Genomic DNA, 24,818 nt, shown 5'->3' with positions numbered 1-24,818 from the left:
ATTGGATGCATTTCATTCAGCTGCCGAGCACCTTACCAACACATACACCAACAGCTTCCAGCTACACAGTTGGGATCAGCTCCTGAAAACTGATGAAGCTGTCTTAATTTATTGCAGGGTTATCTTGCTGAAAGGTTTGGTGTTTCAAAACCTGTTGTTGTGGTAAATTCATAACTGCAAATTCAGGGTTCCTGGAATCCCTTCGTCCAGGCGATGAAGTAACGGCAGACAGAGGCTTCATCATTACCGATCTCCTCTATGAAAGGAAGATGAAACTCGTCATTCCAGCATTCACCAAGAGAGACTCTCTGAAGAAGACATCACCGACACTATACGCATCGCCAAGTGGTCATACGACTGAAAAACTTCAAAATCCTTTCTTACAACAGTTCCAATTATCCTCACCTCTAAAATTGATAAAATGTAGAGAATTGATCCTGTGTAACCTTCTAAGCAACATGATTTCTGATGTAGAGGATGAATAAGTGTTGATTTGTAGGTGCAGTCCACATCTGTGCTGTGGTTTTGATTTAACTAATCAGTGTAAATAGTGTATGTAGTCATTTTTATAAACCTTTACAATGTGACCAGATGTTACTTATCTGTAAAGTTATTTCTATAAACCTTTGCAATATGATTAGATGTTATCTTTTGTGAAGTTTTGTTTTAATCTTTACAATGTGGCCAGATGTTAGCAGTCAGTAATTTCTTATAAAACCATATAATGTAATCTCTGTAGATTCCCCTTAAAACTTAAAGGAATGACGTCTTCTGATTTAAACTGAGTAAGTCATGTCAAGTTTGCAAATTAATTCCATCTTGGTTCATTGCATATGAGAATTAAATGGTCAAATATTGCATGAAGGTCAGTAAAAGTTCTCTAGCTTCCTGATAACAACAAACAACTCTTACAACTGATTTTATGAAACTTATATTAAATGATACATTTTCTAAAATCACAAAGTTATCACTTTTTTTTTACAAAGCTGAATTTAAAATAATTCCAGTCATTTTCAACTACACCCTCTACATGCTGCTCCAACTTCTGACAGTCCCATGGTTTCCTCTGGCTCTTCTTCATATATCTATGCACGTTAACAATGTCGATATGAGACCATCTGATCGTCGTATGAAGTTTTCTCCGTGCTCCAAATTTAAAGCATTAACGGCATTAATGTTATTTCTCATTTTGCTAAAGTTATAGCTAGGTATCAACAATCTTCTAACCTAGGCGTCATCACTCTAGCGTCTGAAGTCGACGGTTCCAGACTCGATGATGATGATGATGCTGGGGATCACATAAGTAGCTTTAGCTTCGTGATTTTATTTCTGGAATATAGTTTATATATGTCGGCACAAATCGAATAACACTAGGTGAAAAATAACTTGCAACTCTGCAGCTGGTGCCATTTTCTTTGAAAACTCCGATCTCTATCGTTTAGCTGGCCTGATGAGTCTGTGCGTGAGCTCTTAACCAATGATGCACTGAAGCTACAGAAGGACCGCCTTCCTCATTTCCATGTTACACATGGAAAAGTAAAAATAAATGAATCAATAAATAAATAAATCTAAAAATAAATACATGTGGGAATAAATATATCTAAAAATAAATGAATGCATATATACATAAATAAATCTAAAAATGAATGTAAAAATAATATATAAATATAAAAATAAATGAAAAATGTATAAACACAGAAAATAAATTAAGGGGGGGGAAAAAAAGTTTTTTTATTAAAAATGAATCGTTTATTTTATCAAGTCATTTATTTATTTTCGTATTACCACACTTATTTACCTATTTATCTTTTTATTAATTTATCTATTTATTTATTCTTTCATTTATTTATTCATTTATTCATTTTTAATATCTGCAGGTTTGGTCCTCCATACGCAAGACGTCAAAACACGTGACAATAACGCGTAACTCATTGGACACGCATGCATGTGTTTTTGGTTGCCAGAATAGAAGGAACAGGACTTTTGGTTCAAAACTAAAGTTTTACCAGATCCCGGCAGACATTCCTTCACAGAAATCAAAAAGATAATTGTGGTTGAAAGCAATACGGCGTACAGACTGGACGGAAACGATCATAAATAATACTCGTGTTTGCAGTGCACACTTCATATCAGGTAAAATAATCGATGCATATGTAATGGTGTGTTGGTTTTATCAGTACAAATCAGCAAGTTTCTGTTTTATAGGTGAAAAGTCGCCAACTTTCAGCACACTAGCTAGCTTAAATGTTAAACAAACATACAGCGATAGATGTGTGTGTCATCCTTTGAATGGTCTCTTAAAATAATCCACATTGCTAGCCATAATCATAGTTAGCCCAGACTTAGTTTACATTAGACAATAAGCCTTGACACAATTACCCGAACCATCCGAAAGTAATTCATATGTTGTCTAGGAAATATCCAAAACTTAAGTTAATTTACAAAAATAGCTGTCACGCTCCCGCAGAGTCAGTGACTGTACATATTCGGACAGTTCTGAACCTTCTTCTGCATCTATGTTTAATAAATCCCTCCTAAAACATGCTAGCTTACGCTTGTCAACATTGAGTCCAGCGCCTCTTTTTGCCTTCAGCTAAGCCCCGCCCCCCAGGAAATGTTGCAATGTTTACAAACTTTTAAGGGGTCTATAACTAAGGTTCTTACAGTTCCTGCAGTTTCAAATCTAAATTGAGCTCCTTCAAGTGAAGCAAAGTTACAGCACTGCCTATCTGAAGAAAAGCAGGCGTAGAGGACAAACATTCAGCACTGAAGTTAGCCATTTTATTAAAAAAAGAGAGAGAGATCAAATCTAAACCACATTACCCGGACCAGCAGGAATCCACATTTTGGGGAGGATCAGATAACATTTGAACTCTTATTAGTGCTTTCATTGCACAGATTTCTCAACAAAGAGCATACCAAACGTCATCTAAATTATTTTCTTGTTCAGTGTAATTACAAATGTCTCTTAAATTTGTGTTAAACTCTTAAAAGTGTTATCGATGTTTCAATGCTTTCACTTCTGAAAGATACTAAAGATATAAAGATATAATTTGTATTTATTATTACCCTGAATGTTTGTATGTTTTAATTGTATGTTTTAAATTGTAGTATTTTGGAGATTATTTGAATAGATCAAATGTTGTGGGTTTGTCTTTCTTTTGTTTGTTTTTCCTGGTTAGAATACACATCTTTATCTGGAATCTGAGAACTGGTTCAACTGGGTCATTGAAAGGAGCTGGCATTCAGGCACTATCAGATCTTGGAGTAGGTCTCAGAGTTACCCATTAAACTTTGAAATGTTTGGAAGTAAAACTGTCCTAAAATTAAAACAGTCTGTCATATTAGTCATTGTTTTGTGTACATTTCAGTGGTGAAACTTGAAAATCCTCCTGTATCCATACCATTTTGTTTTGTAACTATTCAGAAAAGGCCAAATTTTTACATGCTACTTAATTTACCACATACCAATAGTGCACTCTTTAACCATGTGTCACAAAAGCTGTCTTCAACAGTCGCTAGAAGACATCCAAACTTGGTGTATTATGTTTTGTTTAGAGCACTGCTCTCTCCAACACATCACAGACACTTATGAGACACCATGGACCTCAGAGACTCAGAGTGTAAGTACTGTTACTACAGTAAAATAAGAGAAAGTCATATGCAGAATAGTCTGTGTTACACTGATTACAAGTGAAGTGACCCAAAGAAGTGTTTGCTACACTAACTATTGTTTTTATTGAGGAATATACAGTTATTGAAACTTCGGGAATCATACAATTGGTTAATTTACTAATATCAACACTCTCTGTAATATTATTTGTTAATATAATACTATGTATAGGGTGTGCTTGACTATTGTTTTGGACTGATCTGCTTGCACTGAAACTGCTGTTTAAATGTGACTTAAATGTCCAAATGAATACTGATGATTAAAACTGGCGGTATATGCTGAATGTCTAAAATTGTGGGCTTCCTTCCTTGTGACCATTTATCATTTTATCATCTCACCACCAGGTGCTCAGTTTGTGGATGCCCACTGGGGGAAACTTGTCCAGAGAGTAAAAATGGTGATGCCGATCGTGGATGAGCTGCGGTCAGGTGGCATGCTAAAGTGGGAGCCGTACTGTAAGATCAGAGCAGCAGATACTGACCAGGACAAAATGAGAGAGCTTTATGAAGTGCTGCACTCTGGAGGAAACAAGGTTAAATCTGCCTTTTTTTTGCAACTGGTAAAACAGGAGCCATTTCTGTTAGGAGACTTGGGTAAGTGCACACAAATTCTGGCCCATATACCATGTGAACTTTGTACTGTTACAGGTAGCATTGAACAAACTGTAGAAGCTCTTATAGAAAGCTTAATGCGTATGTTCTCTGTCTATTTAAATAAATAAGAAATATGCAAAATGTGTAAGGATAGTTCACACAAAGATGACAACACTGTAATTTTCTCACCTTCATGTTTTTAGGCATTTTTGAGCTTCAGATGGGAAAATTATGAGTGAATATTGATTTTGGTCCATACATCAGATATAGCTACTGTGTAACTTGGGAAAAACACTTGGAATATAGTGCAAATTACACAGACCACTTAATGATGCTTTTTCTGTCATTTTGGGTTTCTACAGCACAAGTCCACAATTTCAAGTCACTTTTAGTTTGGAAAAGACAAAAAAAGTGGTCTGAAACAAGATGGGGGGTTAGTAAATTGACACTAAATTAGAAAGTTAGTAAATTACAGTTTTCATTTTTGGATAGATTTTCCCTTTAAAAGTTTTCCCTATTCCCTTTAAAAAGTTCAAGATGCTTACAGTGCTTACAACCTAGTATTGCATCTTGTAAGGAAGTGCATATACAGTACAGTCCAAAAGTTTGGAACCACTAAGATTTTTTATGTTTTTAAAAGAAGTTTCCTCTGCTCACCAAGGCTACATTTATTTAATTAAAAATACAGTAAAAACAGTAATATTGTGAAATATTATTACAATTTAAAATAACTGTGTGCTATTTAAATATATTTGACAAAGTAATTTATTCCTGTGATGCAAAGCTGAATTTTCAGCATCATTACTCCAGTCTTCAGTGTCAATCCTTCAGAAATCATTCTAATATGCTGAAGAAACATTTATATAGTTTATATTTATAGTTTTATATTTATAGTTTTTTTTTCAGGATTCCTTGATGAATAGAAAGTTCAAAAGAACAGAATTTATCTGAAATACAAAGCTTCTGTAGCATTATACACTACCGTTCAAAAGTTTGGGGTCAGTAAGAATTTTTATTTTTATTTTTTTGAAAATAAATTAAAGAAATGAATACTTTTATTCAGCAAGGATGCATTAAATCAATCAAAAGTGACAGTAAAGACATTTATAATGTTACAAAAGATTAGATTTCAGATAAACACTGTTCTTTTGAACTTTCTATTCATCAAATAATCCTGAAAAAAAATATTGTACACAAATATTTTGTACAATTGTACACATTAAATGTTTCTTGAGCAGCAGATCAGCATATTAGAATGATTTCTGAAGGATCATGTGACACTGAAGACTGGAGTAATGATGCTGAAAATTCAGCTTTGCATCACAGGAATAAATTACCTTGTAAAATATATTCAAATAGAAAACAGTTATTTTAAATTTTAAAAATATTTCACAATATTACTGTTTTTACTGTATTTTTAATTAAATAAATGTAGCCTTGGTGAGCAGAGGAAACTTCTTTTAAAAACATTAAAAATCTTAGTGGTTCCAAACTTTTGGACTGTACTGTATATATATATATATATATATATATATATATATATATATATATATATATATATATATATATATATATATATATATATATAATGCACTTTCTTACAAGGTGTATCTTGTATAGATAGATGGATAGACAGATAGACAGATAGATAGAAAGAAAGAAAGAAAGAAAGAAAGAACAAATGATAGAATGATAGAACAATAGATAGATAGATAGATAGATAGATAGATAGATAGATAGATAGATAGATAGATAGATAGATAGATAGATAGATAGATAGATAGATAGATAGATAGATAGATAGATAGATAGATAGATAGATGCAAAATGTTTATAAATATATGTGAATTGTCTTAATCAGTTGTTTCTAATATTCTGCAGGTGTCACTGGGAATCACACACACTTTGAAAAAACCAATACCCCAGGTGACAAATTTTATGGTGAAATGTTTTGGTAACACTTTTGATAACACTTGTATTAACTAACATGAATTAACCATGAGCAATACATTTGCTACTGTATTTACTAATCTTCGTTAATGTTAGTTAATGAAAATACAGTTGTTCATTGTTTGTTCATGTTAGTTCACAGTGCATTAACTAATGATAACAAGAATTTAATAATGTATTAGTAAATGTTAAAATTAATATTAACAAAGATTAATAAATGCTGTAGAAGTGCAGTTCATTATTAGTTCATGTTAACTAATGTAGTTAACTAATGTTAACTAATGAACCTTATTGTAAAGTGTTACCAATGTTTTAAATATTTCACTCCTTCCACCTCATAATTTAGTTGGTTTCTACTGCCTGCTCTGAAATTTCTTACTGAATTACAATCAGAATTTCTAAGAAGAAGAAGACAAAAAGAACTTAACTATTTGCACAATTACAGTTTCTACAGAAATCAGCCCAGTGATTCTCAAATACAAGAAGAAGATCTGCAGTGAATACCAGTATGTGACAGAGTATAACTCTCTGCCTGGCGAATATGTGCTGCTGTCCGAGCGCTACACACAACCTCTGATCCTTCAGACATACAGAGATCAAGTAGAGAGACAACAAGAGCTCTGCTCCAGTGGAGAGAGATTCCAGCAGGGCCTCAACTCCAGGAACAGTCATGAATCTTCCTATTTGAACTCTCTGTTTGACCCAGATGACCACAGAATCAGTCCCAGTGCTATTATACTGCAAGGAAATTCAGGGAATGGGAAAACCTTAACTGTGCAGAAGATCATGCTGGACTGGGCATCTGGTGACATCTACAAAGAACGGTTTGATATTGTGTTCCATTTAAAGTGTAAAGAAATAAACTGCATTCTTGGCGAAAAGAGTTTGGTCGAGATCTTGAGCAACAGCTGCAGTTTATCATCAGATCAGATCTCAGAGATACTACAGCATTCACCAGAGAAGGTGCTGTTCATGATCGATGGATTTGATGAGCTGAGACTCACAGAGGACATTGATCACATGTCACTAAACACTGATCCGGTTCAAAGAGCTCCACCTCAAGTCACTCTTTGTGCCCTGCTGAAGGGTCGAATCCTGCCAGAGTCCTTCCTGCTGGTCACCACCAGATCTACAGCTACAGACACACTGAGTAATCTGCTCAAAGCACCTCAGCGTTTCTCTGAGATTATGGGATTCTCTGAGATGGGGGTGGAGGAGTACTTCCAGAAGTTCTTCCAGAATGAGGAGCTCTTCAGGAAAGCCTATGAATATGTGCAAGCAAATGAAACTCTCATCACTGCCTGCTCCATCCCTGTCATTTGCTGGATCATCTGCACAACTATCAAGGAACGATTTGAAGTTGGTGCATATGTAACAAGCGGACTGGAAACCACCACCTCCATCTACACTGACTTTGTGTCCACTCTACTGGAGCATCACTGCCAGGGTTCGAGTCAGTCTGTCCCGAGCCTGCTGAGGAGTCTGGGTCAGCTGGCAGAGAGAGGGATGCTGGAACAACAAGTCATGTTTGATGAGGAAACTGTAAATGAAATGGTTTCAGACCCTGCTGGCAATCCATTCCTGTGCAAGTTCCTGTTTAAGAGAAGAATCCACCAGGAGACGATGTTCAGTTTCATGCATCGTAGCTTTCAGGAGTTCTTCACTGCCCTGTACTATGTCCTTCTGGAAGACGAAGAGTCCCAGAGGAAAGTGGGAGAGCTATTATCCAAGGATTTAGATGAAGATCGTCCTATGTTATATCCTCCACATTTTGCAGCTGTGGTGCAGTTTGCTTTTGGTCTGTTGAATAAGGATGTGAAACGCACACTAAGGAAAAGACATGGTCTGGTTGTTCATTCAAATGCACAGACTCATCTGAAGAATTGGATTTTAAAAGAACTTCTAAATGATTATCCACTTGGGAAAAGAACACTGTTTTGGCTTCACTGTCTCTATGAACTCCATGAAGCAGACTTTGTGAAAGAAGTTATGGAAGCCTGCAAAATGATCAATCCAAGTGATGGATTACTGAGAAGAATAGACTGCTGGGCGCTGCTGTACTGCTGTCAGTGCGCTCACGGCATGAACGAACTGTATATCACTGACGCCGGATTAACATGTAAAATGTTGTCTATGGTTCTGCCTGCACTCCCCAAGTTTAAGAATTTAACGTAAGTGCTTTGATCTAAAACAGATCCTGCATTGATCATGCTTTTATCTATTCCTCAGGTTTTCCTAATGTAAAAATCTTAAAACTGTGAAACTGATTATAGAATAATATTATGATGAAAGTTTAAACTTGGCTGACATTAATTTATTTCTTAATCTCTGAAGGTAAATTTTCTACTCTGAATTGTATTTGTACACAGATACATTTTTTTAAATGTGTCATTACATTTTTATTGTTCGTAATTGCACGTTTGACTTGATTATTGTTCTGGATTTGATTTTGAAGGTTTGAACTTGCAGATCTATCAGACTCTTTTCTCATTGAACTGATGAGTGCTCTTGTGAGAGGACAGACCCTGAACTCACTTAGGTAATGTCTTTTTAAAACCACTGACTCAAAATACATTTAATGTATTTTATGCACACATGCACTATCATCATTCATTGTGCTTTACTCTTAGTTATTTATGTATTTATTTATTTATTTTTACGATTTGATTTGCAGTCTTGATCCTAACCGCTTCAATACAGATTGTTGGAGTTGTTCTGTCCACTCACTTAAGCTGTCACTCAGTGAAGAAATGTGCAGGTAAAGTGAACTGTCAGGTAACATTTTACATTAAAGGGGCTCTATGTAAGATTTTTACTTTAATAAAGCATGAAAATACCCCAATATGTTTGCAGATATTTAGGAAACATGCCAAGTTCACCTACTTATTTCTCAGTAAAACAATGCTGCAGCCAAATATTCTACTTTGAAAATGTGCGTTCCGTGTCGGAAGGTCTGTTTTTGTTTTGGTCTGTGCGAAACCTCGTGCTGCAGTTTATCCAATAGTATTTCGACATCACAGTTTGCAAGTTGGCGGAAAACACCGCATATTACAACCATGGAAACCAGCAAACGAACTGGGTCAGAGAATCAGGCAATGTCAGCTGCGCGTTCTCGCTCTCTTCTCTGTCACGGTGAAGTGACACACACCCGCGCGGGCGCCTCCTCTCTCTCTCGTCTCATTCGCTCCGGTAAGTAGTGCTTGTATTGCGCATACATCCATAAATCAGTCAATTTTGTATTTTATTATGAGATATTTTATTCTAATGTGATCAGTGACTCAAGCGCTGATGGACCAAAGAGCGCGCATTTCGACATTTGCAGTAAAAACTTGAAATATAAATTCTCAGAAAATGCATTTAATACCAATATATTGAAACGTCTATTTCTATACTCCATTAATAAATGAGTCCAGAGATTGGAAAAATATCAGTCCACATGCGTTTTATATTTAATATGAGGTAAATAGACATGCATGCATGCGTGACAAAAAAAAAAAAAAAAAAACTTTAACTTTTAGGTATAATATTTTTTTAGTAATTCTGTCAATTACACTAAGGTTATTACATTGTCTGCTATATATTTGCTTCTTATTTATTAAATACAGGCAATTGATTGATAAAACATTGATCAAAATTAAGATACAATTTATACAAAACGAATATCTTTTAAAAAGAGTTTTCTATAAAACAAAACTTAATGAAGTCGTCAAAATCATGTTTTACCAAAAACAGCGCCGTTGCTAGGAGGGCGCCAGCGCCCCTGCCTTTCAGCGCCTATGCTTTGCGAGTGGATGATAGCCCTGAAGACGCCTAGCAATGATATACCTTTAGAGGTAGTATAGCTTTAGTTAAGTTATACCTTAAGAGTCTTCGTAGCGCGTTAAGAGACAATGTTATCGGGAAACGCAGCCCAGGTATGATGCGTTTCATGCGTAATGGATATTCCAAAGTGCTCTTCTTTGGACAGAACCATGGAGAGCGATCGCGGATAGGTCTGTCCTATGCACCGAAACTTTTAACAATACAACAAAATATTTAAAGAGCATCAAGCTATTAAAATCTATATTATGTATACGCACAGATAATATAACAGTAGGCTATATAAGTCAATATTTTTTTTTATTAGGTTAAGCAGTGATTGGATAACGTTTTTTTTTTTTAATTTAACATTTTTAATTTAAGGCCCACCCACAATTGGTCTAGCCCATCCAAAACTGGAATCCTGGCGCCGCCTGGGCCACACTGAGCTGTGCGTAACGCCCACAGACGTGAAGTGAACGAGACAGAGGCTGTCCTGTACTGTCTGAAATGGTTAACTCTGTGGCGATGCATGTGCAAAACAGATGTACTAATCATAAAGTCAATCAGGATACATAATACTATATATTGGGTCCGTTGAACACCGTTCATAAACTCTTAAAGGGACAGCAGTCCAATATTCCTGCTGCTGTCTGTCATGTTAATCAAAGAACAAAAGACAAAGAAAATCACTTTCTGCTCTCGACTGAATATGTTTTATAACTTTAATGGTAAGAATTATTTGCAATAAAAACTACAGAAATTAAGGTAACCAATGCAAAATAACACAATGTGTTATTTTACATTTGTTTACTTTAATTTCTGTAGTATTCCTTACCTGAATAAAAACCCAGTTACCCAAAACAAACTTAGTTTCATAGCTCTCTTTATTCTATTGCATTTATTTGAGCTGTTTATATTTTATTACTGACTTTTACTTGTTTTTTTTTATGAAAATAAAACTCTGCATTGAAGAAAAGTAGATTTTTGTTTGTATATGTTGTCATTTATAGTGCTTAGAAAAAATATCGGAATCGGCAAAAAATAGGGATCGGCCGATCACACTAGCAAAAAATCGGAATCGGCCAAGAAAATTGCAATTTGTGCATCTCTACTAAAAAGCCTCTGAATCCATCTAAATAGCTCTATGAACAACAGCATATCAAAACAGATAAATTACAGTGTTTAAGCCTCCTCAGCTTTCATTGTCAATTGCGCTCCCTATTGTTGCTGGCAACCATATGCTGTAAAAGCTGGCAACCCGCGTCTTTGAACGAGGGGGCGGGCCAAACAATATTTTGAATTTGGACTGCAGTACCTATTTTGAACACTGGGTGTCATTATTACATAGAGCCCCTTTAAGGTTCCCTTTGTAAAGGATTTATAAAGGTGTTCATTAATGACTAATAACTAGTTTACAAATACATTGTAAATCATTGATAAGCAGTTATGAATAAAAAGGGTTTATTGCAGTAACTGCCAAATAGTGAGTGATATTTTTAACTCACTTAATAAATCATAAATATATTCATGTTTAATAAATATATTCATACTTATTTCACTCAAAACCAGATTCATGATTTATTTCATGATGCAACTCAAAATAGTGAGACTTTCATCAAGACTCATGTTACTTTTCTCATGTTGCTTTCCAGAAGCTGCTCTGTATCTTATTCATGATGCAAACGTTCATGATACCTATCCACAACTATGTATTAAAACTGATTTTGTTTATCGAAAGGAAATTATTATTACTTTTTTTCTTAAAACACATAAGAGCACAACCATAACTTGATGACATTATTTAGTTATAAATTTGTGTGGTTTATTAACTGCCTCGATTGTGTAAGTGACAATTCCTGTGTCAACTGTGCAGCTCGCTTAGGTGAAGACGTGATGTTCTGATGCAAAGGGGACAACCAAACACACTTTACTAACAACAAGAACAGAAAATGAGTGAAGGGAGTCCATTATAAAGGGTGTGCAGATGAGGAAGTCCAGGTGCAGGTGATCAGTGATGATGGGGAGATGATGTGGCAGTGAGTGCAGGTGTGGAAACAAGAAGGATGCTGGGCAATGGAGTCCAGGACAGGAGGGAACTGTGACACCCAGAGTGTGTATGTGAAGTTTTAGCTCAAAATACGTCACAGATCATTTTTTATAGCATGTTAAAATTGTCACTTTTACGCTGCATTCACACGGGGCACTGGCGTTAAAGCTTCTCATTTACTTTGAATGGGTGACGTCATGAGTTGCCGAACTGAATTGTGGGTTCTGTCGCGTCGCTTCACTCGCGTTGCAAGCGGCAGAAGTTGAAGATTTCTCAACTTTTCAAGCGTCAACGCAGACGTCATCCAATCAAATCGCCCTATGCAACTATCCTAGAGCAGTCGCTGGCCAATTGCACTTGTGCAACATCGGAAAGCAATGTGATTGGCTGTTATCACTATAATGGTCGCCTCAACACAAGCTTCAGACACGCCCTCCATCAAGCGTTGATGACCCGTCACGTGAATGCAGCGTTAGTGGTTGAGCAAAAACGAGCCGTTTCAGTGTGGTCCCTTTAAATGCAAACGAGCTGCTGCGATCGGCCTAAGAGGGCGGAGTTTCAAGAGCTCTTTCTCCCTGTCAGGATTAGGGATGGGCAGATCGATATGAAGTATCGAAATATCGATACTGACGTTGAGTATCGAAAGTATTGATACTCAAATAAAAATATCGATACTAAGGTGGTTTTTTCTTTTTTATTTACCAATGATTTTGTTTAATTAGCAATAAATTTAATGCATACAATATGCATTGAATTGGACAAATAACTTATGTTAGTGAATAATTTTGTAGTAGAAGTATTTTCCTGCTCATCTGAACACGCAAATGCTGCAAGTCAGAACCAATCAATCACAGAAAGCGTTCGCTCACTGCAGACACTACATTCAAACGGCTGCATGCGTTTAACATTGTAAGAACCCATTGATGCTTTTGGGAAACGCTGCCCTGAACAATGCTTAACAGCAGACCTAACAACATTATATGTTTGAGTTATTTCACAACAAACAAAATGAAATAGTAGCCTACATAGTTTTTGCAATTACATTTATTTAAATTGAACGTTAAAAGTATGTATTGATGTGTTCTGTAACTACACTGTCAGAATATAAAGTTTGCATTTTATGAGTGCAACAGCCTGTCACTGGCAGTCCCTTATGAAACTGAACCATTACTACAGTGACCATAGTTCAGCTAGGCCTATAGTATTTGTAGATTTCCATGGTCACCACTACAAATAAACATTTTAACCGTGTGTAAACAAAAATATAATCTAATAAATTGCAATTAAAGCGTATTGAATGTAAAAATAGCTTTCAAATATAATGTTAAGTGGGTACCATTACCCATTTTACTCAAAGAAATTCAATAATTTAAGGACCTAAATTATTAATAATTTAATATCTTAAATTCAGTTTAGAGGTATCGGTATCGATATCTGCGATTTTGGCCTTAAAAGTATCGGTATCGTATCGAAAACAAAATAAGTGGTATCGCCCATCCCTAGTCTTTGCTGTTGGTTTCTTCCTACTCTTCCACTTCTTCTTTTCCTTGGCGGCCACGGCCAGTGCAGCTGGCATCCAACTTAAAGGTGCATTGCTGCCACCTACAGTACTGGAGTGTGAAACAGATTAGTGCGGGGAAAAAAACAGGTGATGACTGCGTGCGTGGCAGGTGGTGGGCCGGCCCGCCGGCCGTCCTGGAGTACCGGCTGTTCTGTGATTCTCCAGATCACACAGATGGCCAGTCCGCCCCTGCTTCACACAAAAGATGAAGCATCTGTTTTCACTCTAGAAAGAGCTTAATAAAACATATTAAAATATTATCCATAAACTCTCTCTCTCTTTGCCTTGTATTATCATCACCAACATACATAGCGAACAGTTTTTACTTGTATATCCTTGAGTAGCACATTTTGGCACAGTCTCTGTTTTGTATTGTCTCTTTGTATTGATATTCGTTCACAAAGCAGTCCGGTGTGGAATGATTCGCGCAGACATAAACGAATTTCAACAGAACTGAGGGAGTATTTTCCTGGAAAACCAAGTTAATCCACCTCGTTTTCAGCAGCTCAGATGTAGGGGGTAAATGGAGAGAGATGTGTGGATTAATCCATCCAGCTACAGAACACCTAAAACGCTTGGGAGACGTTCTCGTCAGTGCAGCAATGGCGGACCCGCTGTAAACAACGCGCTCAGGGCGGGTCTATGTTCAAACTTCAGTGTCAGTCAACACTGTGGCTTTTGTGACGTCACACTGCCAGGGATCTGGAAACAGCTTGTTCTGAGACACTGCTTATGATTTATGGGGATTAAAAAAAAGGAGTGGGTGGATTTTTATCACTATAGGGTGGTTGTGTACACACACTGCCAACACACATTTATGTCCAAACACCATACAAAAGTGAATTTTGCATAACAGGCCCCCTTTAAAACCATTTTGAGAGGGGAAGAGAGGGAGAAAGCGCTGTGATTCACTTACGCTGTTTGTGAAATTATGTCTCACAGAACGTTTTCAAATTACTTTGCAAGTTATTTAATAAAGAAATATGAATTGTATCTCACCTTCAGCATTATAATTGTTTTACCTATGCCGGACAGAGATTGAGACGATGCCGCTGTGTGTCATGCCAAACCTCTCACTACTTCAGTCACTTCTTCAGTTTGAGATCAGTTTATGAGATCGACCGCTGATCAAACTTCCCAAAGCAATTATCGGCCGATAGAGGTCGGTAGCCGATCAATCGGAGCAGGCCTAAAGAAAAGTGACACGAGATATAGCCTAGCTAAATGAGAGAACCACAAATACAACACTGTTCAGTCTCACTATAAATGTCTATTTGCTGTGTCAGAGAATAAATCAGACATCTGTTTTTAAGTGAAATAAGCATGAATAGATATATTTATTAAGCATTTATATCATGTGAGTTAAAAATCTCTGTTGGTTATAGACACAATAACACTGATGCCAGTTCTCTTTCTCTCTATTCTTTTTTCTTTCTTTCTTTTTAGTATCTGCATAGGAACTTCATATGAAGACCCTGCACCAACTTCACTGACATTGACTCTCACCTTGCCACGCTCAGAGCTAATCCGCATCGACTGGACCAATATTCAGATACTTCGCCAAAGGGATTTAGATGCATTAATGCATTTTCTCTGTTCTTTCTCTGAACTGAAAAAGTTAGAAATGGAAACAAGCAAAGAAATGACAAAGAATTTTCCGGTTTGGATCCTTCAGATCATCCAGAAGCTCCCCAGTGAAACAGAAATCTTGTAAGAAAAAAAAAATCTGAAGTCACATTCTGTCCTGTTTCTACGTTCTACTGTTTCTTTCTTTGTCAGGTGTTTTAGGAAATACAGTTGCAGCACATATTAAAAGGGATAGTTCACCCAAAAATCCTGTTACAACCTACATATATGACTTCTTTCTTCTGCATAACATGAAATAATAAATATTTTAAATGATGGTGGTGTGACAAAACAGTTTCAGTTCCCGTTGACTTCCATTGTATGGGAAAAAATACAAAGGAAATCAATGGAGACAAACAATATTCTTACCAACATTATTCAAAATATATTCTTGTGTGTCCACAAAAGAAAAAGTCTGTAATTTTTGAGTGAACTATCTCTACAAAACATTACCCCATTTCATTCAATGAGTTTCAGTATGAATGAAAGTGAGATTACACAGCCACGCATTTGTGAGGTATAGCGTTCTTAAGACAGACAAAACTGTTTAGTAATCAAAGCATTTTTAAGAGACACATCGAAAGAACTGTTGTAATTTTATTTTGCAATGCTCTTGCAAGCAGATGCAAATCAAATACCCCAATTGGTAGTACATGGCTCTCATCCATTTTAATCATTGTGGAATTATTCAAATGAATTTGTGGAAAGCGAAGTATTAAGTATATTATCAGTCCCTAAAATCTAAATAATTGTATCTGCATGATGTGTATTCACATCTAGGGTACATGCTGACTATTTACTGGAGGAGGCAATCAAGGTGTTTCAAAGGTCCAACACAAGACCAGACTGCACTGTGGAAGTTCAGGGGTTTGTATTGTTTTATCCTCATACTTTTTGCACCAATAAATATGCAGGTCTAGAGACTAGAGCTTTCACATTTGAAAAAGAACACCATGAAAACTTGTGTGGCATATTTTATGTCTTCTGAAGTCACAAAACTTTACATCCACCTTATTTCTTAGATCATTAGCAGATAATAACTTAACTTTGGGCCCGTTTCTTACATAAATTATTGTTAATGATCATTGTACTTAATTATATACAGTGCCCTCCATAATTAATGGAACAGTAAAGATAAAATTTCTCTGTTAGCTGTGGTGTCAACATCTTTAAATATGATTAAAAGATAGTACAGAATGTCACATTTTATTATTGACTGTTTCAACAATGTTTTACTAACTAAGAAGAACAGCACTTTTAGAGCTTCATGCCTCTGCCTAATGTGAGCAGAAGTATTGGAACGGTTTAACTTAAAGTAAATGTAAATGTGTAAAAGCTAATATTTAGTTGTAAATCCCTTGTAAGCCATCACAGGAGTGAGTCTGTGACCCATACACATCATCACGCCTTTGGTTTCACACTTTGAAATGCTTTTTCAGGCCTTTAGTGAAGCCATTTTCAACAGATGCTTGTTTTGGGGAGTTTCTGCCTTTAGTCTCCTCTTCTACTGGTGAAATGCTTGTTCAATAGGATTTAAATCTGTAGATTTGGCCAATCTAAGACCAAACATTTCTTTACCATGATAATCTTGATTGAGTTGGCAGTACTAGTGTTTTGGGTGAGTGTCCTGTTGCCATATGAAGCACTTCATATTGTAATGACCCAGCATTCAACACCAGCAGCTGGTTGCATTATGGGTATTTGTTTGTTTTGAGTTGATTTATGCATTATTTAAGCAAGATGGTTGGGTTTTTGCTTTAGCAAAGTTTTGTGTGTTTATGTACAAGTTAGTTTGGGTGGGTTTGGTTCATTTTACCACCTAGTTATAAAAAGTCATGGAGAGAGATGCGTACGGGAGGGACTTGGCAATCTGGCCTTGCCTGTGTAGTTCTTATTCTGTGTTTTCGGAATAAAAGAGGAGAAAAGACAGTACTGCCTCCTGCTGTTTTATTCTGCCTATAGAGACACTCATGGTTGTGCGGTGTATGGGACACGAGTGCTCATACTAGTATTTGGTATAGTACAAGTATACTAGCTTATTATAGCTCTGGTTAGCCCCACACTTTACTAAAGAACTGCCAGTTATTACAATATACTTATGCTCACATTAAGCAGAGGGATGAAGCTCTAAAAGTGCTGTTCTTCTTAGTTGGTAAAATATTTTGTGTTGAAACTGTCAATAATAAAATGTGACATTCTGTACTTCTGCCTCATATTAATCTTTTAATCATATTTATAGATGTCTTGACACCACAGTTAACAGAGCAATTTTGTCTTTACTGTTCCAATACTTTTGTAGGATTCTGTATGTATATGATTTATAGATATTAAATGCAAATGTCAGCTATGTAATGATGCTGTGCTTTGTGCTTTCTGCTTACAAAGGTATATATGCAATAAACAGTCTCAAAAATGCACACAAATTTATGAGTGGCATCAGCAATGCAACCAGAAAGTGACGATTCATCTGAATTCTCAGGGCTTTTCTATGAAGAATGAGCGAAAGTAAGTAAAGACTAACATAAATGAATGCACAATGACGATGAGAACTGTAATATGGCATTATGCAGCCGTCAACACAAAAGATTTACTTTTTATGACTTATACAATTTAATTTAAGCATTGGATATGAAATGTACAGGTTTTAAGAGCTATAGCATATGATTATAGTGTGCACTGTGGATCTGTACGTACTGGTTCACTTTGTATTTAGGCATATTTCTACATGATTTATTGTGTTTCGTCTCCCCATTTCTAAGGCCCTTGTTCTAGGACTAATGGTACAGCCTTGATAAACAGTACAAAACTGCAAAAGGAGCATGTTTACCAAGAGCTGAGGATTGGGATGAAGACAGCAACCAAATCTATCTAAAGTGTATTTAGAGTAGGTGTTGAATTACAATTGCAATTGTTTTAAATCAACTTTACTTTACAGAGTTTTAGTATCGTATGTAAGTAACCATTGTTTTTTTTAACTGCAAGAGTTTTTGCCATGAAGATGAAGCCTCAGATGCTTACATGGCATTAAAATCTATACTTTAGTTTTATGATATTGATGCTTAATTGTCCACATTTAACAGTTAAGAGCTGAGTGATAGTAGAGTTTATTTTTGAATGCAATATAATCAAGAAATTAAGATTTGCTTTAGCATATATCGTGACTATTTGAATATTGTACGTATCAGAAAAAGCATTGGATATAGTAGTTGTAAGTTTGGGTTATTCATTTATGGTGTGATACAGAGGATTATGAATCTGTAAGGGATTGTACAATTTATTACAACTTGGTATATATCACTGCCATGACCGTATAAATGACAAGGTTTAAGATTTTGGTCACATCACCAAGCCCTGGTCAGTTTAACAAAACAACAGGCATAATATAAAGTACATAATTCAAAATATCTTTAGCCCCCGAGTGTGGAAGTCAAAGGGAATTGTGGCAAGGAATGAAAAAGTCCATATGAAGTTGGATAATACAGAAGAAAAACCTTGTTCTCTTCTGGATATACATTCAAATATATAGTGTCAGTAATTCAGCATATAAGTTACTTTACGCAGGTGTAATAGCATGTTCTCATTATTGCACACATTGTCAGGGTTAGATACTTTATTTTACACTGTTGGTGTTATATTAGTATAATCTGTAATGTATGTTTTCACAGTAATGAAGCTTAAAAAAACAAATTACTAGTAAAACATAAAAGCAATGTCTCCGTCTCTGTCCGTTCATTTGCATCACTTCCAGGAACACTTCACTCAAATGTGAAAAATGTCATTGCACACCTTTGTTTCAAACCTGTATGATTTGCTTCTGAGGATAATTTTTGTGGTAAAAATGGATTTTTATCACACTTTCCTACTCTGTTGCATACAAATGGAATGAGGGCTAGGGCTGTCAACCTCCACAATGACAGAAGTATAAAAGTGTCCATATGATTAGCATTACTTAAATCTTCTGAAGCCGTTTGATAGCATAGTTCATTAAACAAACTGAAATTTAAGTTAAAGTCATGAGCATACCAACTAGAAGCTAGGGCACATGTCAAGAGAGTAATGTTTGATACATGAATGAAAACAATTCACTCAACAAGTGGATTCAGTTCATGATCAAATTCAATCAACCCCTGACTGAAGCTTGGCCACCTCTCCGGCCACTCGTCACGTAAGCATTTTGAATGCATTAACAGCTGACTTTTCTTCATTGAAATAACTGACACTGGCACAAAGGCCATGTACACACTCCAAATGAACTAAGGTGTCACTTCACTTCTTACATTACAGTTTTTATTGATGATTGCAGAGAAGTTTTTTTCCGCTGGGTGTAAAATCTCATTTTGATAGGACACTTTTTATCTATGATATTGTCTTTTTTTCTCACAATGTTTTATTGATGTAGATAACACTTTAGGTTGACTCATAATTCACTGTGGTTATGATAATACCAAGATGTGAATTCACTTTATTCTATTGTAACTGCTGCAATAAGGTGTGAGAACAGATTCATTTGTCTCTGGATTAAGTTTAAAGTACCTTCCTACAACATTTGAGAGATTCACAGATTTTTCCTGTGAAAGCCAAAGTTTGTAACTGAAGACGTTATGTTTTTTTCTTGTGCGCTTTTGGCAGATCATGTTCCAGTTGAATAAATCTTTTAAGACACCAGCATATCTAGTTGTGTATGAAATATGGAGAAGACAATCAAACAGATTTCACTTTGTGCATATAAAATATTTATTTAGCAGATGGAAACCAATCACACAGATCCAAAACAACACTTGAAAAACAACAAAAAGATCGGGCCACTAGAAATCCGTCCAGTATGAACATGTGCAGATAAAACAGAGGGAGGAAAGGAAGGAATCCCGTCTGCTGCGTCACTGCTGTGGAGAAGATACACAACATTAATACACAACCATATAGAAACGTTGAGCTTGCACTTTAGCAGCTCACCTTTGCTTTGTTTTGTACTGGTAAATAGAGTTTAAATTCAGCGGGGAGCTCGTCCTCTGAGTACAGCCGGTCAGAGAAGTAAACCCTCCTGATGCGACAGTTTGCGTGAATCTGAAAGACAAGAACCCGTTAATCATCTAAATCACAGTCTGGCAGCTTTCATGTCAAGCCATTTCTAATACCAGCATTTATAATGTAGTTCCCATTGACCTCAGGACACACAAATGTCATATGCAATATGTTTGTTTGTGTACATTTTCTCAAATATCATACTTCATTGCTAACTCGCTGATGTCTCTTGTTTGGTAATGAATCTAAGGATGCACATGTATTACCAGAATTATCCTAGATCTATACCGATATTTGCTAAAGACTGACATTAGAAGCAGAATTACTGTAATTTTTGCTGATGATTTGGCAGATTTTAAAAGCTCTGAACAGTTAATCATTCTTTCAATATAAATATTAAAAAACAGAAATATCAGAAACAAGAACATGTCCAAGTCATATTGCACCCCACAATTACAGAGAAAAAAAAAAATATATATTTATAAATGTATTTAATCAAATAAATTTTATAAAATATCTAAAATATATTCTGTACATAAATATATATTTTTTACAATTTTAATTATGTACACATATACACAAATATTTTATATATTTGTTTTATTTATGTACAGAATATATTTTAGATATTTTATTTGATAAAATAAATATATAAAAATATTTTTGAACATATTTGTCTTCAAAATATATATAAATAATATTCTTTTGAAGACAACTAAACTCAACTGTCCATTTGTATTGTGTATATATAAATGTATATACAGTGTGTATTATTGAAATTGTAAAGAATTTTTATATCATGGTTATATAATACTTTAATAATGTTAAACTGTTTAATTTAGGCCAATTATTATATTATATAATGTTGTATTATTACAATACTTTTTACTGTCAGTGTCATAAACAATAAATCAACTGTAATCTTAAGTCTAGCAATAGAGCACATCTAGGTTTAAATGTCATGAAAATGTCACGGTTCAAAAAAAATCATATTAGTCTTAAAATAGATGCAATTTCTCATTTTATTCTTCCTGATTTTGGGCTGACATGTGACCTGCGTGTGTTTTCATGAGCTCACCTGCACTCTGAGAGTCTCGATGTAATTGGTGCCGTACGCTCGGCGCGTGAAGTCTGACAGGTTGAACTGGATCTGGTTCCAGCCGTCGTCCAGCCTCATGGGCATCGTACAGATGAAGGGCTTCACGCGCGTCGTGCTCTGATAGTTACTCGCCCTGAACCTCCGCCGCACATTCTTATCATCCAGCACCTGAAATCACAGTCATGTGATATACATCATGTGTGCTGGATCATTTTTAATGGCATGAATTGAAATATCACCACATCCCTACCTGAACTTCAAATGTGAAATACTTCTTGAGATTCTTGATGATCATGACGAGGAAGGGCAGTTTGATGCCGAGGGTTTTCTTGGGGTCTGCGGGACACGTGATGTAGGTGGTGCTGTGGAGAGCAGACACACGGATCAGGCCAGATCATGATGATCATGTGATCAGGATCAGACAAACGGATGGTCACACACTCACCTGACATTCGTTCCCTCCACCTCCAGCACCAGAGACTGGATGTCATTGTCTGTGATGCGCTTGATGTGTCCGTTTCTGACCTGCAAGAACAGAAACATCTCTTTCCTTTAGATCATTCAAACAGAAATATAATATATATATATATATATATATATATATATATATATATATATATGCTATGGAAAAAATTAAGAGACCACTTAACATTGATTTCTGAATTTGGAGTGGTCTCTTAATTTTTTCCAGAGCTGTATAATATATATATATATATATTATATATATAATCTATACATACATATAACATATAATATTAAACATTTCTCATTTCATTTACAACTTCATGTAATAAAATAATGAAAACAGAAATTAATAAAATGACTAACTCAAACTATTAATATGTGTGTGTTTACGTGTGTGTGTGTGTGTGAGTGTATGTGTACATGTGTGTGTGTGTGTGTGTGTGTGTGTGTGTATAAGAGTTTTATTGAGTGAGTGCGTGTGTGAGTGAATGTATGTGTACGTGTGTGAGGGGGTGTAAGAGTGTGAGTGAGTGAGTGTGTGAGTGAGTGCGTGCGAGTGTGTGTATGTATGTGTACGTGTGTGAGTGAGTGTGCAAGTGTGTGTGTACGTGTGTGAGTGAGAGTGTGTGTAAGTGTATGTGTGAATGTGATAATGTGTGTGTGAACAATGTGAGTGTGTATAGTGAGTGTGTAATGTGTATAATGTGTGTTTGTGTGTGTGTGTGAGTGTATAGTGAGTGTGTATAATGTGTGTATGAGAGTAAGTGTGTGTGAGTAGGTGTGTCTATTTACACAAAAGCAGATGAAAATACCAGGGCACTAAGTGAGGATCATATTCATATCCTACAGTATTTATAAATTACTCTATGGTACTTGAAAAATGCCACAACATTATTATGGTCATGTTCAAAACCAATAGTGTTACCATGGTAATACCATAGTACTTTTGGCGAGAACGCGTATAATGTTATCCAGGTCCTAATTTTCATATTTAGGCTACTTTAGATTAAATGTAAATGATAACGTCAATTATAACCTAAACGTCATTTCTGTAAATTAGCTGTCTATTAGCAACATCTGAGCTAGCTGAGCCAATCTCACATCATTTCCACCGTCTGCTCACCTTTTTGTCCCATATCTGCAGGGGTTTGCTGCCGATGCTGTAGAGGATGGACAGAAACCCGCTCTGGAAGGTGTTTTTGAACATAATCCTGCAGCTTTACTTTAAATAAAATCACACCATACACTGTTTATTCTGCTCTGAATGCGTCCGGCTGGATCGCTGCGCTCCAGATCTCGGGTTCCGCCTGACAAACACTAAACCTACTTATACATCAGTTATGAGAACTAAAGTGCTTTATAACGCGTTAAATGTCGCGTCTGAACCGATTAATCCCGAGCAGCGACACCGACGATGTTTTTCGGAGTTTATTTGGGAGTTGCTAGGTGACGTGACGTGATCTGGTTGTCACGTCGGACCCTTTAATGTTGACACGGCTGTTGCTATAGTAACGGGGTGTCCCAGTCCCACGCTGCTGATGTGACAGAGCCTTATAATAAAACAATCAACTAATATACAGTGAATAAAACATCTGTTCTTTATTAATAAAATTAGTAATTTCATTATAAATTAATGAAAATGCTAGATATGACTGTATTCGGATTAGCATGCAATACTGTCTCTGCACACTCTGGATGACATATTACATTTGTCAAAACATGTAGTTTACCACATAAATCTGCAATTTACTATATAAAAAAAAAACAGAAGCAATGTCAGCCATGATTTTTAACATCTCAGACTTCGTTCTGAAATATATATATATATTTATATATATATATATATATAAGGGCTGTCAAATCGATATATATATATATAAAATATGCGTCTGTGTGTAGGGTAAATTGGTAAAGCTAAATTGGGCCACTTTTTGGTAAATCGCTTGGGACAATAATACAATACCATATAGCCTATGCCTTTTCCATGTGTTTTTATAATTAATAATGACTGTTTTTGATAATTTTGTGTTGAGATTATGTAATAAAATATAATTATTTAGGCCCTACAGTTCTTGAAACATCAGCTGTGCCAACTTTTTTTACATGAGCAGTTTCAGGTAAAATGGGCCAATCAAACTGCAAAGGGAAATAATAATTTATCATCAATTTTAATTTTAAAACACAATTGCTTATACAGCCACATAACTGCATTAAACAAACATACACAAACTCATTTTGGGTGCAAACCCACATATTCAAATGTGCAATTAAAAAAGTCAATTTTGGAACAGCATAGATCAGTGAATGGATGTCAGTGGTGAGTGTGTGTGTGTGTGTGTGTGTGTGTGTGTGTGTAAAACACATTTAGAACAAAATGTGCAAATTACAAAAATTCACATTCAAAATTGAAAACTGATATCACTAGTGTGTGCGTGTGATGAAAACGTCTTTCAAACACAGTCTTTGCACATGAAACCATCATCATCACAGATACCATTCTCTTGACCACAGCTCTCATGAAACCAGGCAGAACATGGATCACTGTTATACTGTAGGAGGCATTTTTATTCATCTTATGAAATAGTACAGCATCTCTGGATCCAAAAACAAGCATAAACGTGGGCTGCATCTGAAAATCGCATACTATCTTAAGGAACTTATTTTAAATAAGTACTTACTTTGTGAGTGCTAAAAAGTATGTTCTGTACAGGGCTTGACATTAACTTTTTTGCTCACCAGCCACTGTGGCAAGTAGTTTTCTAAAGTTACAAGCCAATCAGCATTTTCAATGACCACAATTTTGACATCGACAAAATGGGGAAAAACTGCTATATAGAGATTTGGCAGCAGATATATTAGGCTGCTGTCACTTTAAGACCTGACGCATATACATACAGTGGGTACAGAAAGTATTCAGACCCCCTTAAATTTTTCACTCTTTGTTATATTGCAGCCATTTGCTAAAATCATTAAAGTTCATT

General features: G+C 35.8%; 2 protein-coding genes across 4 annotated transcripts; one reads left to right on the top strand and one right to left on the bottom strand.

The window, feature by feature from the left end:
* Positions 1-1,946: 1,946 nt before the first annotated feature.
* Positions 1,947-18,919, top strand: LOC137037665 (NACHT, LRR and PYD domains-containing protein 1 homolog). 2 transcript variants are annotated; one of them, XM_067411851.1, is made up of 12 exons: positions 1,947-2,133; positions 3,183-3,267; positions 3,559-3,623; positions 4,018-4,266; positions 6,148-6,192; positions 6,662-8,387; positions 8,672-8,755; positions 8,891-8,974; positions 15,072-15,335; positions 16,032-16,118; positions 17,637-17,756; positions 18,011-18,919. In XM_067411851.1, the coding sequence occupies exons 3-12, from the start codon at positions 3,602-3,604 to the stop codon at positions 18,021-18,023; spliced, it is 2,694 nt and encodes an 897-aa protein (XP_067267952.1). In that variant the 5' UTR covers positions 1,947-2,133; positions 3,183-3,267; positions 3,559-3,601; the 3' UTR covers positions 18,024-18,919. The 2 variants fall into 2 exon arrangements, with proteins under 2 accessions (XP_067267952.1, XP_067267953.1); XM_067411852.1 differs by lacking the exons at positions 15,072-15,335; positions 16,032-16,118; positions 17,637-17,756; positions 18,011-18,919 and adding an exon at positions 11,891-11,980.
* A 1,057-nt stretch (positions 18,920-19,976) lies between these two features.
* On the bottom strand, positions 19,977-23,302 carry cfap20 (cilia and flagella associated protein 20). 2 transcript variants are annotated; one of them, XM_067412248.1, is made up of 6 exons: positions 22,961-23,302; positions 21,818-21,897; positions 21,623-21,734; positions 21,352-21,540; positions 20,205-20,315; positions 19,977-20,134 (listed from the first exon to the last, which is right to left on the bottom strand). In XM_067412248.1, exons 1-6 carry the CDS (start codon positions 23,042-23,044, stop codon positions 20,129-20,131), a joined length of 582 nt encoding a protein of 193 aa, XP_067268349.1. In that variant the 5' UTR covers positions 23,045-23,302; the 3' UTR covers positions 19,977-20,128. The 2 variants fall into 2 exon arrangements, with proteins under 2 accessions (XP_067268349.1, XP_067268350.1); XM_067412249.1 differs by having other exon boundaries at positions 19,977-20,131.
* Between the last annotated feature and the right edge of the window lie 1,516 nt (positions 23,303-24,818).

Source organism: Chanodichthys erythropterus, chromosome 15 (genome assembly GCF_024489055.1).
Source record: "Chanodichthys erythropterus isolate Z2021 chromosome 15, ASM2448905v1, whole genome shotgun sequence".
Classification (NCBI taxonomy): Eukaryota; Metazoa; Chordata; class Actinopteri; order Cypriniformes; family Xenocyprididae; genus Chanodichthys; species Chanodichthys erythropterus.
Note: the sequence above shows the minus strand (reverse complement) of the source record. Positions and strands in the feature narration are given on the sequence as shown.

Bases quoted from the DNA above. Each gene is read 5' to 3' on its own strand.
- LOC137037665 (XM_067411851.1), top strand. From the start codon at position 3,602: ATGGACCTCAGAGACTCAGAGT. The intron at 3,624-4,017 runs GTAAGTACTGTT...TCTCACCACCAG, and splicing joins GGACCTCAGAGACTCAGAGT to GTGCTCAGTTTGTGGATGCC. The intron at 15,336-16,031 runs GTAAGAAAAAAA...ATTCACATCTAG, and splicing joins CCCAGTGAAACAGAAATCTT to GGTACATGCTGACTATTTAC.
- cfap20 (XM_067412248.1), bottom strand. From the start codon at position 23,044: ATGTTCAAAAACACCTTCCAGAGCGGGTTTCTGTCCATCCTCTACAGC. The intron at 21,735-21,817 runs GTGAGTGTGTGA...TGCTCTCCACAG, and splicing joins GTGGAGGGAACGAATGTCAG to CACCACCTACATCACGTGTC. The intron at 20,316-21,351 runs GTGAGCTCATGA...CTTGTCTTTCAG, and splicing joins TCGAGACTCTCAGAGTGCAG to ATTCACGCAAACTGTCGCAT.